Source organism: Herpailurus yagouaroundi, unplaced genomic scaffold (genome assembly GCF_014898765.1).
Source record: "Herpailurus yagouaroundi ecotype Mexico unplaced genomic scaffold, PumYag 159, whole genome shotgun sequence".
Lineage (NCBI taxonomy): Eukaryota > Metazoa > Chordata > Mammalia > Carnivora > Felidae > Herpailurus > Herpailurus yagouaroundi.
This window is the reverse complement of record NW_024412400.1, coordinates 80,716,381-80,736,720: the sequence shown is the minus strand read 5'-3', so window position 1 is coordinate 80,736,720 and position 20,340 is coordinate 80,716,381. Positions and strand designations below refer to the sequence as shown.

Below are 20,340 nucleotides of genomic sequence, written 5' to 3'. Positions count from 1 at the left end.
CCATTGTCAGAACGCGAACAAGGCAGACCGTGCCTGCTGGAAGCTGTGAGTCACAAAATCAGTGAATTCTGGAGCATTAATCAAGCATGCCTTGAACACCCACTGACAAAGAAGACTGCACCAGCATCACTGGTCCCAGTGACCCTACTGGCAGGACCAAATAATGCTGGAGGGAAATTCCCTATGATCCCAAGACAGTGCTCCCATCCCCCATGCCGTTCTTCCCACAATGCAGCCTGACTGCCCCAGGCCCAGTGCTCAAAGTCATACTTTCTTTGACGACTTATCAGGTGATTTTTCCTGTCTCTCTTATACTTACATGATTTCTTCCTCAGCTAATATAACTCAGTAGTGAAACTAAGACTTTTCAGAAGAAGAAAAAAAGACTGTAAGGGAAATTGGAGAATAATGAAATAGTCCTAAAATAAGCATGTTGTTGAATGCTTTTACACCAGGCACTTTGCCAAAACATGTGAAGATGAATATAAAACTGTAGACTTTTTCAAAACCTTACTTGTCTTTCCTATGGAAAGCAATTGGAAAAAATATATCGAAATGATCTATTCTTTGATCGACACATTCCACTTCTGTGAAGTTATACTATGGATGTTCTTGCATTTGTGCAAAATAACAGCTGTATATCCAGTGTTCTTTGCAGCCTTGTTTGTGGACAGCAAAATTTTGGAAACAATGCAAATATCTGTCAATAGGGGACTTGTTAGATACATTATAGGACAGAGCCATTCAATGGAATATGATGCATATGCAAAAAAAAAAAAAAAAGAGGCATTCTGGGATCATACAGAAAATTTTCAAAACGTATTAAGTGAAAGAAAAAAAGCATTCAGAAGGGTAAATAGGCCACATTTTTGTATAAAAAAGTGGAGAAGGGATAAGAATAAAAATTTTCATGTGCTTGAATATACTAAAGCAACTCTAGAAGGATACCTAAAATGTGTTAATGGTGGTCCCCTGCAGTCAGGAAGGAACTTGATGGGGCAGTGGATGGTGGTGTTTCACTCTATACCTTTTCAAAAGTTAAACATTAAACAAAAGTGTGTGTGTGTGTGTGTGTGTGTGTGTGTGTGTGTGTGTGTGTTTTAAGTTTATTTCTTTTGAGGAAGAGTAGAGAAGGAGAGAGAGCGTGAGCAGAGGAGGGGCAGAGAGAGAGGGACACAGAGGATCCTAAGCAGGCTCCCTACTGTCAGTGCAGAGCCCGATGTGGGGCTTGCTCTCATGAACCGTGAGATCTTGACCTGAGTTGAAATCAAGAGTCAGACACTTAACCAATGAGCCACCCATGTGCCCCAGAAGTATGTTTTTTTTTTATAGAACATTTGGGAAGAATCCAGAGTTCTGTCAATGTCCTCACTGAGCATGGTGTTCCTATCTTCAGCAGTAACAGTGGTCATGCCTTTACAGAACAGTTAATCATTGTATCCTGTTAGAGTATTTTATTTACACCCTTCTATTTGTCATCATTGGCTACTGAACTAAATTAACTTCAGCCATTTAGTGTAGAAAATTAAATAATGTGTGAACACTCGGACTTGCATCTGGGGCAATGTTTAGATCTCAGCCTTTCTGCCCACTGTGTGACCCATACTATGTCCTCATCATTCCAGATATCAGTTTATTCATTTTCTAGGTGGAAGGTGGATAAGACAATATTAACTATAACAGAGCTGTTAGGAAATGCCAAAAATATTTGGGAACACTGAATTTTCATTCTTATTATTAATATTAAATGGAAGGAAAATAGCCGTACCATGATTTACAGGTCAAATGGTTACTGCAATGGAACTGTTGGGAAAATAAGTAAAGTTATGCACCATAAGATGGCTGACAGGACTAACAGAAGCTCCAGTTCCTAGCTTAGAGACTCCTCTTCCAGGCTCTTCTTTCCTGTCCTGTTTGCCCTGCACGCCTAATTGCTACTAATGCAGACTGCAGAAGTAACAGATGATAAATTGTCCCCCATGCTTGTGCTCGGGACTCAGATCTGTGGAGAAGGAGAGCCTGCTAGTGTAAAACAAAACTCCGATCCACCAAGATCTCCAAGTACTGCCTGGTTTTTCCGCCAGCGATCCAACCTGGTTCTGTAACAGAATAATTAGCTCAAAGACTCCTAAGACTAATAGGAAAGTATGATGGAATAATAAGCACTCATCATCCAATATACATATATTTCTAATGCTAAATTTTAAGAAAAATCATTAGGGAGAATCCTTATTTACAAGTCACTATACAGCAGAGCCGGCAGCATCTTTTCTAATAGCTCAGCACCAAACTTCTTTGGTCAAAACAAAGACATGCGTTTCCTTACATTTCCTTAAGCTAGACTAGCCAGGAGCCAGTTGTCACACAAACAATACTCACATCTGCTGGTAATAGTTTCCCATGCACTGGACTCCGTAACTAGACAGTAAGAGGTGGGGGCAGTATAGAAAGGAATGCTCCCAGGGACTCAGACACAGTAAGATCGTTCTTGTGAGTGTCATCATGCCCAGATAGAAATCACTTTGTGGTAAACACATAACGGAAGAAAAACTGCTCTAAATTGGATGTGATTTGTAAAGTTCAGGGCAAATCTGTCTCTCCTTGAAAATAAAGGAAACGCCTCTTATTTTATTATTGTTAAGTGTCTGTCCTCAGAAGAAATATCAACTTTATTACACTCTTCAAGGGATTTCAGTGTAAGGAGGGGAGTTGATAAATCTTTTGCCCAGTGAGATATGTAATTTCTAGACCAGAAAGCAGCTCATAAAATAACAATACAACTAATATATTTATTTAGTTGTTCCCAATGCAAGAGCAAGACATAGGGAACCCTATAGTAAGAGAAGAGGGGAAAGGAGAGAGTATGAAAGCCAAATTAGTGTCATGAAAGCAATGACATCTTGCTACACAATGGGAAGTCCCAAACCTGCTTATTAAAGTCTCGTTCCTCACAATAGAACACAGGCTATAAAAAGGCCATGGGGAACCATTAATTAAATATTAAAAGATCAAATAGTTTTAGTCCCATTAGTTTGTATGTAATTTACATTCTCAAGTATAAATTTAGAGATAATTCCCCATCCCTAATCGCTTTCAACTTTCTGATAAGGTATCTGCAAATACAGAGTCCTACAGGGAGTTTAAAAATATCTTTCCCCATGCGTATCAAGTATTGTTCCTTTCATAAGAAGTTGCTTTTGAATATCAGTCTCCACAACTAAAGGGATTATCATAATATACCTCGAGTTATTAGCCTTGAGTGGTACTTTTGTTCAGAAAAGGCACTAGGCCTTTTTTAGACATGTCTGAGCAATAATAGCAAATGAACAAAAACAGGAGGAAAAAATTGTCCAAGCAGACTGATAGCAAGTGCTTCAAACATTCATTACTGTGACCTCTCATTCATTGTCCAAGGTCAAAGGCACTGGAGGGGTAGTAAAAAGTGTCAGGAGCCCTAGCTCTTTGTCCTGGTACGGCCCCTAAATTGCTGGTTGACTTTGGAGAAGTCACATCTCCTTTGTGTGTTTTAGGGGTTGGATTAGATATTCTCTCAGGCCCCTTCTGGCTCTGAGCAAGAATGTTGCTTTGTTGGAAGGGCTTGGTTTAGTAAATCAATAATAGTCTGGAAGCCTGTGGATAAGAAGCAACATCCCAGATGCCCCATGAAAAAACAGAAGAGGTTTAAGGAAGCAGATTGACTTCTTTTATGATCTGGTACTCAGAGGTCTGGCCTAATGCATAAGGTTATGGTGCTAAAAAAAGTGCCTCTTGTTTGTCCTGAATTAATTTAAACTTCCAGAGCAGTCACATCTTTGCATATCCACTTTGAAACTCATATAACTGATCCTCCTTCCTATTATATAGCATTGGGTATCTACTCCTGGCACCTAAGAAACTGAGTGTCTTTCTGCCACAGCAAGCCAAAGAGTAATTTTCCTTTCTGGCTTATAAGGTATAAATAGGAAACAACTTAAATATCCAGAAAAAGTTATATAAATTGTTGTATATCTCCACAGTAGGATATTCTAGAACTGTTAAAAATGATGCTATGGATGTAGAGTTACTGCCATAGGAAATATTTTTATGCAACAAATTGCACATGTAAGGAAAAAAGTAAGACAGGATATGCACCAAAATGTATAAGCACGCATTCAAACTTCTTTGGTTAACATTGAGTAGTGAATTATGGTGACTTTTATTTTGCTTATCGACATTTTTTTCCAATAAACTACCTCTTGCAAAATGATTTGAAAACATTTAATAAAATAACATGCTTGATCAAGGATTTCCTCAACTCATTTACTTACAGTTCTTCTGAATTTACAACATGTATGCTTTAAATTCTTACACCGTAATATGTTTATTTCTTTTTAATTGCTGGGCATGGGATCATAGAACTATGAATCAGGAAGTTGAAACTTTGGTTCTAAGCCTTGCTTTACCACTTACTACTAGCCTCCTGGGCAAGTCAGTACTCATGACATTGGACAATAGCTATGACAATGGACAAGGAACAGCCTCCTCTGGGCCTTAGTTACTTCTGAGAATGAGAGTGTTGACCAGCTCCTTGGTGTTCAAGAGGTGTCTGTGGACAGAGAGCATCACTTTTGCCATAGAATCTATATAAATGCAGAATCTAAGGTCTCATTCCAGGCCTCCTGAAGCAGACCAGCACTTTTAAAAGATCTCAAGGTCGTTTGTTTGTACAGTAAAGATGGAGAATCAGTGGACCAGATCATCTATGGATCTCATTTCAGCGCTACGGAAGTGATCTTTTATGATAAATCTTTCATAGATCTGAATCATTCAGACCCAGAGCCTGGGTCTTATTGAATTATTCCCCGAGAAAATGAATTATTTTCCTTTGGTCAAACCTCTTTGCTGCTATAGACACTATACATTGACATTTATATCTCACTCTGGAGGTCATGGGGAGGTCATGGGCATCTTAATGTCATTCTCTGTGACCAATTACAGAAGTGAGAATGTCAAATCAACAAGAAAGGGAGAAAGCATTTATAAGAGTAATGAGATGCTGCTTATGGAATGTTAATAGATGTGTCATGCACTGTGCTAAGAATATTTACAAAATCAGCCTATTTAAACCTCTGTGTAAAACTGATATTTTATCCACACTTTGCAAATGAGGAAATACACACACACACACACACACACACACACACACACACACACAGCACATTCATCATACTCACGTGCTAAAAAAAAAAAAATCTATATTCTGTCTCTTGATCTGAAGGAGAGCTGAGTGCTTTGGGAATGTAGCCCTCACAGCCTTAAAGAATCCTCAACTCTACTTTAAATTAATTAAGAAGATTAGAAGTTTTCCCTCCCAAGTTCTTGAGAATGTAGGGTTTGTTTCTACATATCCGAAGGAGATCTTTTTCACACGGACTGCAGTCATTGACTGACTTACTTCTAAAAGGGCCATGAATGCCACTGTACATTACAGTAGGAACAGCACTAGACTTACAGACAGAAGATACAGATTCGAGCTAGAGCTATTCCAATTAATATTATGTGGCTCAGTCAGGTCACTTTGACAAAGGAAGCAAAGGCAGAAGGAAATGGCAGATAAAATTAAACTTCCACCCTCAGCCCATTGACAAATATTGAGGCAGTCAGAACCTCTGCCTGAGGCAGAACATTTCTCTAGGAACTCCCCACTGTCTTAATGCTAATGCTTTCCTAGAGGGAGAAACCACCTTAGCTGGACAATAACTAGTCCTCCAAGATCCAGTAAGTCTTCTTTAGCATAGGAAAATCCTTTTGGAAACTTCCTCTTGACTTTACTTCCCCCAACTCCCAAGGATAGAATCAGTCTCTGCTCCACAATCCTGGGGCAGCTCTTCCGGCCCATGGGTTCTGTCCGCATACTTTAATAAAACCACCTTTGTGCGCCTAAGGCATCTCAAGAATTCTTTCTTGGCTATCGGCCCATCATTCTAAAACAGCATCAACTTCACTCCCCTGAAACTTCAATATGTTTACAATAAACCAAGAGTGATGAGTCCTCCCCTGCCTACCTTACAGTGTCACTTCAGGGGACTTCACTTGATAAATTACATAGAGACACACAAATAAAAGTATCAGTCAATCAAACAAATAAGTAAAACCTCCATGGTGGCTTTAAACTGTGCTGTTTAGCTAAGCTAGAGCTACATTTTCTAGAATTTCCTCTCATGTCTGTTTCCAAATTAGAGTTGGCCACAAGAGATGTTAGTATAAGATTTGTAAGGCAGAAGGGAGTTTTTCCCTGTGGAAGATCACTTCAGACCACCTGCACTCACATTCACAGCTGCTGACCTCCAGGTTCATCTGATGCTAGGGGGCAGCACTTACAGCTATAGCTTCTTTTGCTGACAGTCAGACTTCATCCCTCACCTCCTTCCCCTGGGCTGGTAAGTGTGCAGCTCAGTGTAGAAAGGCACCAAGTCCTCTCCTAAAAGTGACTCACACCTCCAGGTTTAGACACGGCTGGAGACAGATACAGATTCCATTTTTTCCTCGTGGGTTTTGCTTGCTCATCAGGAATTCTGAGTTGTCCATCCAGGTTCCAGTTTTCCCGTACTCCCTATTCCCAGTTCATGACTATGAATCGGTTAGACTATAGCAACTTCAGGCCCATCACTAGATTGCAAAGACAACAGGTTTGCAGAGACTTCCCAAACAGCTCTCATAACTGCATCACCTTCTGATCATGAATCTCTTACTCCATACCACTCACGGTTCTCTCACCAAACTGTGACTGATCCATCATCATTACCAAAGATAAGACAACTTTAGGGGATGCTTTGATTTCCTTCACAGACTACCTTACAACTTAATTCTGCTTATTCAATTAAGTTCACATACTTTGGAAAACAAACCATATGCTTTACATATGCAAATCACACAAACACATAGTATAGCACCTACCATAGCACCTTAACACATAAGAGTCGCAGAATACAGATGATATGGGTATATCGTACCTTCAAACATGTGCACGCGCGCACACACGTGCACACACACACACACACACACACAGAGTCACTTTAAAATTTTATCTTAACCAAAGATGTTTTAAAAGCTACCAAATCAGGATTCATTAGTTAAAGCTTTATAAATAGTCACATCTTAGCCACCATTTACTTGTAAGACTGAGCTGAATTTTTTTTTCAAGATTTGTCCCAGGTACACTTGAAAAATGAGACGGTCTCTGTTGCCACAGTGTATAATCTCCAATTTTGCTGCCAATTGGCTTTAGCCTGTGAGCTAATACCTACTGTGTTAACAAGAATATTGAAGGACTGGGAAGGAACATTGATAAGTAGGAAGGAGAGTTCAAGAGAGAGAACTACTCAAACCCAGGAAGCACTATGTCCTTGATCCAAATGCTACAAGTTCAAAATATCATTTTTTAGGAGTGCCTGGGTGGCTCAGTTGGTTAAGCGTCCAACAGGCTCAGGTCATGATCTCGTAGTCTGTGGGTTTGAGACCTGCGTCAGGCCCTGTGCTGACAGCTCAGAGCCTGGAGCCTGCTTGGAATTTATCTCTTTCTTTCTCTCTCTCTCTCTCTCTCTCTCTCTCTCTCTGCCCCTTCCCTGCTCACGCTCAGAGCTCAGTAAAGGAGCTCAGCTCCAGAATGCAGCCAAAGGTTTGGGATTTAAAAATGCCTGCTCCCACACAGTAATATCATCATCCCCCTGTAGACCCTGAGGTTCAACTCGTTCTCAGCAAGCCTTTCCACTCCATCACCCACATCTTTTTCAAACATGGAACAAATACCCACTCTGGGCACACAGCTTTATATTTTAGCTGCTTGGGTTTTCTCTCTATAGATCATTAATCTGTGGAGGTCAGATTTAACCTGAACACAGGACTGAGGAACCAAAGATCCATCCAAAGAGACTGGATGACCCACTTTTCTCCCATACTACCTGGTTATCAAAACTAGACCCCCTAACTTCTCTGAAATTCAGAACCTTCACCTGTAAAATGGGGATACGGATACCTACTCCAAGGTTTCTATGACTATCAGATGAAATAAAAAATGTGAAAATATCTGGTAAAACTTGTGATATAGATAGATAGATAGATACATAGATATTAGAATACTGTAAGAGAAGTCTTATGTAATACTTCAGAGCACCAAAAAATTTACCCGTGTAACGAAGTACTTCCGTGAGACATAAGGTTGGTGATAAGGATTGGGGTACAGTGTTGATTCAGTCACACTTGGCTGCCTTGAAATACGGCTTGGCTCTGGGTCTTTGCCTGGGTCCCCCTCCTCCGTGGACAGTTGGTCAGTCTCAGAGGGTTGGTCATCTCCCTCTTGCTTCAGAGACACAGGCTGGAATCCTTCAAAACTCCCAATCTTTGACATTTTTTCTGCCTAAAACAAAAGAAGAAACAATCTTCTCATTAGAAAAGAAAGGGGGAGAGGTGGCAGTGAGGGGAGGAGTCACCTATGTCATGGCTAAGGCAAAAAGTCTATTGTGTGCAAATGATGTTCCTGAAACTGACCAAGGCACTAATGAAGGTAATTCAATGACACAGATTCTATTTACCAGGGCAGAGAAGCAAGGCCCTCCAGATAGAGAAAAGGAGGCTGCAAGTAGGTCCATTTTCCCACCTTTTGCCCCAGGACAGGAAGCTGAGTATGTAGAAAGTAGTATGAAATAATTACCAAACAATTTATCTTCAAGATTTCATAGTATTTTTGCTTCAAAACCTACCAACCCTGTACTTATTTAGCAGTTAAAAGCAATGATAACACACCTTCTTGTGTGCTGCTTGGGTAGTAATAGGGCACAAAAGCACTTAGAATTGAGCATATTTTTTAACTGAAAAAAAAATGCAATTATAAAATTTTATATAAGGAAATAATTTAGCCAAATGCCCAAAGACATCAGTATGGAAGGTAGTTCATCACAACATGTGTCCAATAGCAGAAAAAGATGCCACTTTATGTCTAATAGCAAAATGTGTGTAATAGCAACATTAGACACCCATACAACATTGTATCTGATACCAAGAGAATAGAGTAAAACTAAGGATCCGTCAGTAGGGAATTGGCTAAATAGGTTATACCATAAAGCGAAATATAATGTAGTCATTAAAAATGTAAGTGCATATTTTTATCATGGTAAGATGTCCAAAATATATTCTTAATGGAAAGCAGTAAGCTATAAAACATTATCAATAATTTTAGTCAGATTGGTTAAAATAATTCAAAAAATATATAAAAAGAAAGAAGGAAGGACACTTGGAGTTGAATATACGTGAAACGGCGGACCTACCCCAGCAGACTCCATCTTGTTCTGTGTCCTCCACCTTGACCACACCTCCTTCCCTTGAGTAACTTCCCAATCAAAACATGCCCCGCGACCTGGGTAACAGGACTCCGACCCTTCCCCAGCCAATCAGGAAGGGTCACCAGTGAGGGGTTACCTCACCAACTGCCCCTAGACCCCAATAAAACCTTTGTGCTTTTGAAACTCGCTCTCTCTCCCCGGCATCTCACCGCTGAGTCCATTGGTGCAGGTAGGGGATTAAGCTCGAGCTAGCTCGAATAAAGGCTCTTTGCTTTTGCATCGGACTCGGCTCCCTGGTGGTCTTTGGGGATCATGAATTCTGGGCATAACAATATGTACACATGCAGTGTGTGACAGGTTAGAATAAGTCTAAAAAAAAAGTAAAATGGGGGCACCTGGGTGGCTCAGTCAGTTAAGCATCCGACTTTAGCTCAAGTAATGATCTCACAGTTCATGAGTTCAAGCCCCACGTGAGGTTCTGTGCTGACAGCTCAGAGCCTGAGTCTGCTTTGGATTCTGTTTCCCTCTCTCTCTGCCCCTCCCTTGCTTGTGCTCTGTCTCTGTCTCTCTCAAAAATAAATAAACTTTTAAAAAGTAAAATAGAATATTAGTAATGGTTATCTCTGGATGATAGGCGGTTTCAATTTTCTTTCTTTAGAAACTTCTAGATGCTTACAATGCTTATATATGACTTAATAAAAACACATTTCTATTTTGTAAATATAAAGCAAAATTAAAATAAATAGAAAGCACACGCTAGCCTAGTAAAAAGTATCCCTACACCAGGTCACCACTTCCAAGCTGAAGCCAGATAGTCACCCCCTACTATGAGCACACGGTCCATGCTACATGAAAGGGGGGTTTTGTGCCCAGCCTCACCGTGACTGGGAATGCTATCTTACTTTCAGAGCTGCCTCAGTGTTCCGAATCAGACAAATTCGGTTTCCTCTGTGCTTATAAAACACCAGAAAGTGAGAAACAGCCCCTATCACCAGCATGTTTACATTCATAAAATTGGAATTACAGTATTCAAGGGAGGTAAAAATAGTATGAGTGCATAATTTGTTGCCTAAAGCTGGACACTTCTGAGCATGAAAAGGGTGTTATTAACAATTATGTCAGAAGGATAGGAGTAAACCAGGATTGTCCCTGGCAAATGTGGACAAATACAGTCACCCTGAGGGGTCTGGATGCAGGAGAAAATGCAGCTGGTTAGGGGGCTCACCAGAGAAAAGCCCTCCCCAGGCCACATTCCAGATTCCCCCCCCCCCCCGCTCTGAGCCTCTCAGTAACCCTAGAAAGATGATTTTACCTGCCTCTCTCTGGGGATCACAGCATTTAGTGGAACCACCAAAGGCACACTCTGATAGCAGCACCTGGATGCCCACCCAGGGCTCCCGATCCTGCTTCCAGTCCATTCCAGCAGGCCCACTGTGAGGCAAGCTGGGTTACAGCAGGAAGGCTTCACGGAGTCTTCAGTAATGTTTTTAAATTAGAAAGGTAAAAGGTAGAGACCGGGCGCTAAGAAGTACAAGGCACAACTGAAGAAGCAGGAGGAATTGTGCGCATGCACGTGTGCGCGCGCATGCGCGTGCGAGCGAGCGAGTGCAGCGAAGGATCAGTGAGGCACTTCGGCCTCCCCGGAAGGTCTGCCATCTCTATCACAGGGGCTGTTGGAAGAGTGTGTTTCTAGAGTTGCCTGTGACCTGTGAAGAAGGTTTGTGCCTTTGGGGAAGGCAAGCCTGCTTCTGTATTTGCCACACTCTTGCAAACACTGCCTAACAACAGACATCTGCAGAAGGCTCCGGTGCCTGGAAAACAGGGGGAGGACTTAATTAGCACCACTTCCTCTCCCTCAGGCTGTCTTCTCTGGAAACACTGGGCGAAGAGAATCCGAGCAGTTTTGAGAGGGAGCTGTTTGAGATCCAGGAAAGAAGGAAACTCAGCTCCAGTTCAATGCTTATGGCATGAGTAGTGGAAAATGGAGCCCAGCCGCCTCGATCCAGAACGCTTCTGGCTCTGCTCCAGTCATGGGGACATCTTTGCAAGGACAATGAATGTACCTTCCTCAACAACCGCCCCAGTATGGGAGCCCCACACATAGGAGCAACCCACTCATCTCCTTACCACCCGCTGCCCTGAAATGTTTATCCCCAGTTCAATAGATATGCTCTTTGAACCCTGCACAAATAGACTGTATATATTGAAATACCAAAAACATATTGAAACAAAACAAATCCAGACAAATTCAAAGGTTTCCACTTGTAACAGACCTATCCAAAGCCATTTATAACTGAAAAAGATCATTTTTCCCTCACGCTCCATTGAAACTTAAGTGCTAATACACAAGAGAGGCAAACTACCACAATTTCTAAAGAAAGCAAAGAGTCAAGGCTTAGAAAAAAACTATGTCCATCTTTTTTACCTGATCTCATTCCTGGGAATTCATCTAAGGAAAATTATTCTAAAGAAGAGACTGCAATATTAATTGCTTATTCTGGGTGGTAACGTAAAACCAAAAATCAACAGAACACCTAACAGCCAAGGAATTACGAAGTCTAGCAAAGTGTTATTGTGCAGACATTTAAAATAACATGCATAAGCACTGTGGCAGCCTGGAAGGATGGACCTTCCTTCCTTTTGCTTTAAGCAAAAGCAAAAAACAAAGGTTTTCTCTAGATACGATGATATGAATATTTTTACATTGGTAAGGACCAGAAAGAAAATATTTACATTTATTGAAGTAGTTGGATTGAAAGCAAATTTTTGCATTAATTTTTTTAATTGTGTTAGTGCTTTTTTTGCAATAAAAAATAAAATGTTTAATAAAGATGTTGATTCGCACACTATGGAGCTTTCTCCAGTGTAATCTGTGCTGTTCCCCCCTCCTGCAAGGACAAAGAGGGCGAGGAGAGACAGAGAGACCACACAAAGAGCAGACCAATCCAAATGGGTATGTGGCAGGTTAAACAAGCAAGGGAACTTACATGCCAGGTTGGTTTAGGGCACCTCAAGATGAGTATATCTCTGCATATGCCCGCCAGAATCTTAAAAGTTTATATATAGGCCATACCTGGATTCGTTCACATACAAAGTCAACATGGACTCAGCAACACTTTACTCTCTCCAGGTTATGTCCTTCAAGTGGCTCCCGCTGTGGGAATGGTGGGTGGAATGTATATTTCAAGGGCAAGCGGTGATGAGGAACTTTGGGTTGCCCTGGGGCCAGCTTGTGGGTCATCCAGAGGTCATGTCTTTTCGATGACCTCTTCCAACATGATGCCAAATAAATACCTAAAGAAATGCTATTCTTCTTTCAGATAGTAAGAATTCTGTATTTTTCAGCTGCCTGCAAATTCAGAGCTGCAATTTAATATAGTATTGAAGTAAATAACTTACTTCTAGGTCCCAGTCTAAGTATATCTGCCTCACTTTATGCATGCTTTAATCTAGGGGCTCCTGGGTGGCTCAGTTGGTTAAGTGTCCAACTTCAGCTCAGGTCATGATCTCACGGCCTGTGGGTTCGAACCCTGCGTCAGGCTCTGCGCTGACAGATCAGAGCCTGGAGCCTGCTTCCGATTCTGTGTCTCTCTGTCTCTGCCCCTCTGCCACTCACGCTCTGTGTCTCTTTCTCTGAAAAGTAAACATTAAAAAAATTAAAATTAAAAAAAATTATACATGCTTTACTCTATCTCTCTGCGATGTTTTCTGATAATAGTTCAGAAGCATATAGGGCATAAATTGTAGCTAGAGAATTAATGTCTAGTCCAACTTCATTTTGCAGATTTTGGAACACTGAGTGGAGGGACTTACCCAAGGACACGTGGCTACATAGAATCAAAACATGACTCCTGGACTCTCCTTCTCTGCTTCAAGTTGTAGCACTTAGAAGAAAGCAGAGAAGTAGTGATCACACTTAGGCGTTGGTAAACTGGAAACACTTTTGCCAAATGTCTAGGTCAGTCAGCCCTGCTTTCTTCTGGGATGGGAGAAACAGCTTCTATGAAGCAGGGCTCACCGTGTGTTTCTCTGGCATCAGCTGGTACCCAGCCCCCAGCCCTGCAGGCTAAAGCTTTCTCCTCCACTTGGCGTCAGGCTGACTTATCCATTAGGATCTGTGAGGTGTGTGCCTGGGGTCCACAAACCTTTTAGGGGTTCAGGAAATGCTTTAATTTTAAAATCAGAAGAAAAATTAAATTTATGGTCAAAAGAAATGTTTTAATTTTTTTCTCATATCAGAAAATAAGTGAAATTTGTAAGAAACCCAAAAGTTTGGTTTTGCCTAAAACAAAAAAAAAAAAAAATGGGGAGGGGGGTAAGGGGGACTATTTAAAGTCATCGAGATGTAGGTTTTAATATTGATAATATTATGGTAGAGAGGTTCATAAACACAAGAGTTTTAGGCCCATGGAAATATTAACATGGCCCTGAATCAAATCTATATCCTACTACTGACATTCCCTGCTTAATATTCTATTCCGGGGCTCCATCCTAAACCATCAGAACTAGAAACATGCCCCACCCCTTCCAGTGCTTTCCAAACTCTTTATTCTGGAAGATTCTGCTTCACAGTATATTGAAAGATTTCTGTCTTGTGGACAAACTGTGCAATCTTCAGATAATTATTTTTTGCTTTATTAAAATCAAAGAGAGATCCAGAATAGTAGACCCCAATAAATATTTTTTAGGAAAGTAGATAAATAACTATAAGGAGAACTTTTGATCAGCTTAAAAGAAGTATCTGGCCACACTGGCCACCACTCAACCAGAGGCAAAGGCGTTAACAAAGAACAGGTTGAACATAACAAAGAGTATCACAGACATGCCAGTAAAATGAATAGAGATACCAGTAAAACTCAGGGCTGTTTCATGGGGAACCTCTTTTCAGGGGCCATGCCTACCACTCTCCAGCACTGCCTTCCCCTTTTTCCATCAGCTTGTAAGAAGTCCTTCTTGGCTCTTGGCCCTCTCTGCCTCCCTGACAAGGCTGAACAGCTGTTTCTCCTTTACTTTCTCTACTTTCCCTGTCTTCTGTCTCTCTGTCTCTGTCTCTCTCTCTCCTATATATATATATATATATATATATATATATATATATATATGACATGTATATATACATATATATACACATATATATGAGATATGTATATATACATGTATACACACATGTGCATATGTATATACACACATATATATATGTGTATATATATGTATATATATGTATATGTATATATGTATATATATACAGACTTATCTGTATATATATATACAGACTTATCTCCATAAGTCTCATGGGATTTTTTATTTAACCCCAGGCAATGCTGTCGCAGGTGCCTTTGATTTCCACAAAGCTTTTGAAATATTAATAGCTACTTGAGTGTCTGTGTTACTACCTCTCTGGATCTTCAAGAAGACAGAATGCTTAGTTAGGAAACACTCATATCTATTAACTCCCACATCTTGTAAATGAGGAATCAGAGACCTAGATGGGTTCTGGGTCCCCCTGACCCCCACTCACATTCTGTCTCTGTCTCTCCATCTCTCTCAACATAAATAAACATTTTAAAAAAAATGCATGGTTTGCTACCAAGAACTGCTACCTCTTGCAGGTGACGTAGTCCTGAGCTGGGGAGGGAGTGTGGGAGTAAGTGCCTGTGGCTTATGTTGCTTTCAAAGAAGTCAACTTTTTTTTTTTTTTCTGATGGTGACATGTCTACCCACCAGAAGGGGTTAACATTCTCAAGGCACATCCCCAAAATAACAATCCACTTTTAAGTCTGACATTTTGTAAAGGTAATTTATGTGAATTTATATGTGCAGCTTTCCTGAGTCTCTGCGAGAACAGCCAAGGGATGCGCGGTGGATAAACAGTACTCTAACACCTCAAAACTCCAACGAGGCCTCCTCTGTGCCAGCTGAGATAAGAGAATTGGCAAACACGTCTTCACAATTTCACATTTTGTACGTTAGTGATAACATGCCAGCAGGGCTGTTCTGTGTCCTGGGGAAAAGTTGAACTGATGTAGGGTCTCTTCCCTCCAGGCTGCCCCCCCTGCCCTGTGCCCTACTGCCAGTACTTTCATTCAGCAAGGGGGTGGGGGAAGAATGCATCCCCCCCCAACTCATTCCCTGGGTAACCCTGAGGAAATCACTCCTCTTTCTGCACTGCAGATTCCTCATCTACAAAATGAGAGGCCAGATTTATGATTTGCATAAATGACTAGCCCATTTCAATCAAAGCAGATCTACTCCTCTGGTTTTGGACCCTTCTGAAGCTTTCCTCTGGGGAGAACAACATATTAAAGTCTGAAAACTGCAGGAGGAATTATTTCCAAGTTTCCTTCCAACTCAATCACCCTGCAAGTTGTGATGGGCTTTTCTCCAGTACCTAGATTCTGTCTCTCTCTGTCTCTCTTTCTCTCTCTGTCTGAGACAGAGAGACTTAGATTCTAGATCTGAGTCTAGAGAGGTTGCTCATATATGGTTTCCCCCATCTCTTCTCGATTATATGACTCCCATGAACATGGTAGTTCCCTTGTGATTCACAGGTTGTGGTGTCAGAAGAAGAGAATTGTGACATCATGAATTTGGGTGTTCATTGTGGAAACTCTGGGGTGTTTGTCCTCCAACTTCCTTCTAGTGCAAATGGCTATCTACCTTGACCAGAGCTCCTAGGGACACCCACTGGGCACCTCAACCAGGTCAGGACTGGAGACATGCTTGAGCCCCAATAAGTCTTCTCACATTTCAGAAGGAAAACATGCAGAGGTTCACTGAGCCCTTCCCACAAGATATTAATTTTTCGACGGGGTTCTTCAAAAATGTATATGGAAAAGAATCGATAAAGACAAAGATATTGAATAGAGAACATTGTGAGATTACAGATCCCTTGTGACTCCCTGAGGTTAGCTTCCTTGCACACTTCCACAAACATTTCCACCACACTTCCAGCTGGCGTTATGGTAGGGCTTGAGTTTCTGACTCCTAGCATTTATCTCACTGTTGTGTACCCACCATTACATCTCTGCCTTCACTCCTGGGCTGGAAGCGACTCTGAGCACTCATCTTTATAGCCGGCACTTGGCATGCTCATGGTACAGAACAGGCACCGATTACAAGTTCTCAGATGGATGTCCTGCTTGTTCCTCTGTCAGGTCTGAGATTGAAAGGCAAGACTTACTTACATCAGATCCATTGCTGCTGGCACATTCCTCATACCTCATATATGAATGTACAGTAAATGTAGGCTCAGTAATGAAGCTCTGTGTACGGCATGAATGGTAATATCTTCTGGACACACACATACAAAGACACACACGGAAATGCACACCACAGAGGTGCCTGGGTGGCTCAGTCCATTGAGCATCCAACTTTGGCTCAGGTCATGAATCATCTTATCGTTCATGAGTTTGAGCTCCATATCAGGCTCAGTGCTATTGTCTGCACAGAACCCACTTCAGATGATCTGTGACCCTCTCTCTGCCCTTTTCCCGCTTGTGTTCTCTCAAAAATAAACATGAAAGAGAAGGGAAGGAAGGAAGGAAGGAAGGAAGGAAGGAAGGAAGGAAGGAAGGAAGAAACGGAAATGCCACAGTCTTTTCTCAGAGAAGCTCATAGTCTAGTGGAACATTGCAGACTTTGGTGATAGAACCATACTAGGAGAATGTGCACAAATACTGTGGAAACAGAAGGGGGATTAGCAGGGGTGAGTGGAGAGAGGGTTGAGAGTGTGAAAAGTTAGAGGTGTAGAGAAAGGCGCCTCAGGGCTGACTGCATATTTGAGACAGACAAGGACATTCCTCTCAGACCTGTGAGGTGTGAAGAGGGGTGTGTTCAAAAGATGGCAGGTAATATGGTGTATTGTAACTGAGATGCCAAATACTCGCCTCCAGCCCACACCCCTTGAGGAGCCAGTAACACTCGGTTAAAACCTTCGGTCTCTGACAGGATGAAAGTCTTAAGTCTTCCTCACACCTCCTCTCTGCTGTCACCACACCTCCATCCCTGTTGGGACAACTCCCTCACAGCCAACCCAAATGCAGAATCAGGGCTGGCCCGGGAAGCGTTCCATTGCCCCAGACACTTTGTGAGATTAACAACATCACTACAGACTGAGAGAAGTAATGGAGAGGTGAGTCACATTGCATACAGTCCAACTTTGTACCATTCATCTGTGTCTTCTTTCTTTCCAGGGTAACAACTTCTTCCTTGTGTGTGCTTATTATTTGAAGGATATATATGTTTCATCTACATATCCAAGTCACCCAGGTTCTCCCCTTCAACACCCCAAATAAATGGAGTTCTCCCACAAACATAAACCCTGGAGCTAGTTATTAATATAAACCTGTACGTGGATTTGTGAATCGTGGAGGCACTGGCTGGGGATGTACTTGAAAAAGCAGAAGGAAGTCAACCTAGAAGCCAGGAAGGAGTCGCTTGTCGTGACTTATCTCAGGAAGTAGCAGAAGTGTCCTACTTTGCAAATAGCCTGACCATGAAGAAGGTAGGGAGGGTTCAGAAAAGTGGTAGAATTCTCCTCCTGGGAAGGAGAATAATTAAGGTTAAAATAACCAGCTTTCCAACCCCCTACAAAAGAAAGAAAAATATCAGCCTTCAAGGAATTGAGGAGAAAAAAGCTGTTGGGTCATGACAATGTACTTTAAAGGGGCCCATAAGCTCACAGATATTTTTTTCCCACGTGCAAGTGAAAATGAAAGGAGCAGAGAAATGAAAACAATCAACGAACAGCAACAATTCAGCTTACAGCAGCCTCTTTTCTTCCCTCTGCAAAGTAAATAGGTTCCCTGATTTTGAAGCCGCTGATTCAGAAACTAGATGGTGACAGTGCTTAGCAATTAGAACAGGTCTCTTTCCCATTGGTTGGGACATCCCAAAGGAGTGTGTGGATTATGTCACCAGGATTACTACCTACCCACTGTTGGTTTCAGTGCCAAAGAGCCTATGACCAGATGTTCCTGGCTGGGAGCTTTGTTTAAGGAAGTCGCTCCAAAACCTGGGTTTCCTGCTAGGCCAACTGTGACTTCTCCTGTAAGAGTTTGTGAAATTCAGGGAGAGCCATTCATCCAAATGCTGACAACGGTATTTTTACCCCCCCCCAATAAAAACTACATCATTTATTATTTTAATGACATTTTTAACATAATCATTTTTATTGAAGTATGACATGCATTCAAAAAATCATAAATGTGCAGATCAGTGAAGGATCATTAAATAAACACACTCATGTAACATTCATGTAGGTCAAGATATACTATATTATTGGCACATTGACAGGATTATTTTTCTCAAAGTAAATATTCAGTTGGTTTCATATGATGGAATCCATGACCACTGCCAGACATTTTAGATATCTAACAACACCCTCATTTTGCAAATAAGAAACCGGACGTTCAGAGAAGTGACTTACACCTCAGGTCACAAAGCAAGTTAGAGGAAGAGGCGGGGTTTCAGGCTCCTCTTTCCTGGTCTTATTGTCTCCAATTCCTAGGAAGCCTTAGCTGACCTATGAAGAAGAGAAACCTGTTCTTCATGATGACTCCTTTTTCCAAGAGTCTGAGGTTAGCTCTCTCTTGGCTCCATAAAGCCTGTCTCCGTAAAGCCCAAGGAGCTGTCTCAGAGACACTGTTCTAAAGCCCACACAAACCATTATTTCCTCTGCCAGGGGCTCCTGGTATATATCTGACACATGGTAACATATTTGTTAAGTGAATTAACAAAGAGATTTCACAGTACCAACAGATGCTTCTCAAATTCTCCTCTTCTATATCCATGATCAGACTGGTCATTTTGACCCATGAGACCTCATTTTGCCTGTGAGATGACCTTCCCCTTTATTCTAAAGTAGTCACTGGTGAGGACCACTAACTGTGTCACATGAGGAACAGTAGAAGGAACTGGAGAAATTTAGTTGAAAAGAAAGAAAATATAGAAGACATCGACCACTCTCCAGATATCTAAAGGATTATCAGAAGGAAAAGAACACATTTCTTCCTTTCGAACCTATAAGCATAAGAAAGATGAAAAATCTCTTGTTTTACATGATCAAGCTTCTCAAAAAAATGGTCCACCGTTAAGTGTCTCTACTTAATTTTATCTCATTCATACCTGAATCCCTAGAGATCTGCTTTTCAGTCTCAGCATATCTTTGAAGTACTCTCAACAAAGCTCCTCTGACAGAATCCAATAGATAGATACTTTCCATTCTTTATCTTCCTTGATCTTCTTTTTCACTGTTGGTTGTTGATACCATCTTTCTTAAAATTCTTATTGCCTTCTGTCCCTTGGAACTACAGATTCCCAGTGTTCTTTCTACTTGTTTGTTCACTGTGTTTAGTTTCTTTCATGGAGACCCCACCACAGACACAAAACACATACTCATATCTCACAAGCTCCTGTTTGTCAGAGCGTACTCTGGATATTCTAAGCAAGCTCCTTCGTTCTCACTGTTTAACCATAATCGATAGATCTGACTGCCAAATCTGTATCTCCAGTTAGAGCTCTCTCCAAAGATCAAATCCATCTAAATAACTACCTACTAGACATGTCACCTTTGTTGACTCACAGGTACTTCAAACTCACTTTATCCTAAGATGAACTCATCGTCTTCTTACATGCCCCATAAACTTGTTCCTGTTTTTTATTCAAATCTCAGTGAATGAGATCACAGATATAGAGTTGCTCAGGCCAGAAAATTGCCTGACTTTCTCTTCTTGCCCAATACTATAGCTCTTGATTCTTCAGTATCTACTGAATTCTTTAGTTTGTTCCACTCCTATTGCCATGGCCTTAGTTTACCTCTTACAGATCATTATAAATGTCCTCTAACAGGTCTATCTCCAATATTTCTCTCAAATTTATGCAGCATACAGCAGGAAGACTAATCTTTCTGAAATACAAATCAGATTGTGTCACTGGCCACTTACCCTTCAATGCATCTCCACTGTACTCCAAATAAAATATGAATTCCTGAGCATGGTAGTCATGATCTGAACTCCTACTAACC

General features: G+C 41.3%; 1 protein-coding gene across 5 annotated transcripts in view; it reads right to left on the bottom strand.

The window, feature by feature from the left end:
• TPRG1 (tumor protein p63 regulated 1) overlaps positions 1 to 20,340 on the bottom strand; it is a 215,739-nt gene that overhangs the window by 103,263 nt on the left and 92,136 nt on the right. For 3 of the 5 annotated variants that reach the window (XM_040481075.1, XM_040481078.1, XM_040481076.1), the window contains exon 2: positions 8,165 to 8,395. In XM_040481075.1, coding sequence (XP_040337009.1) covers positions 8,165 to 8,395 — 231 coding nt within the window. Of the gene's footprint in view, positions 1 to 8,164; positions 8,396 to 10,629; positions 10,636 to 15,863; positions 15,869 to 19,442; positions 19,851 to 20,340 lie in introns of those variants that run through there. The other 2 variants (XM_040481077.1, XM_040481073.1) reach the window with 2 other exon arrangements.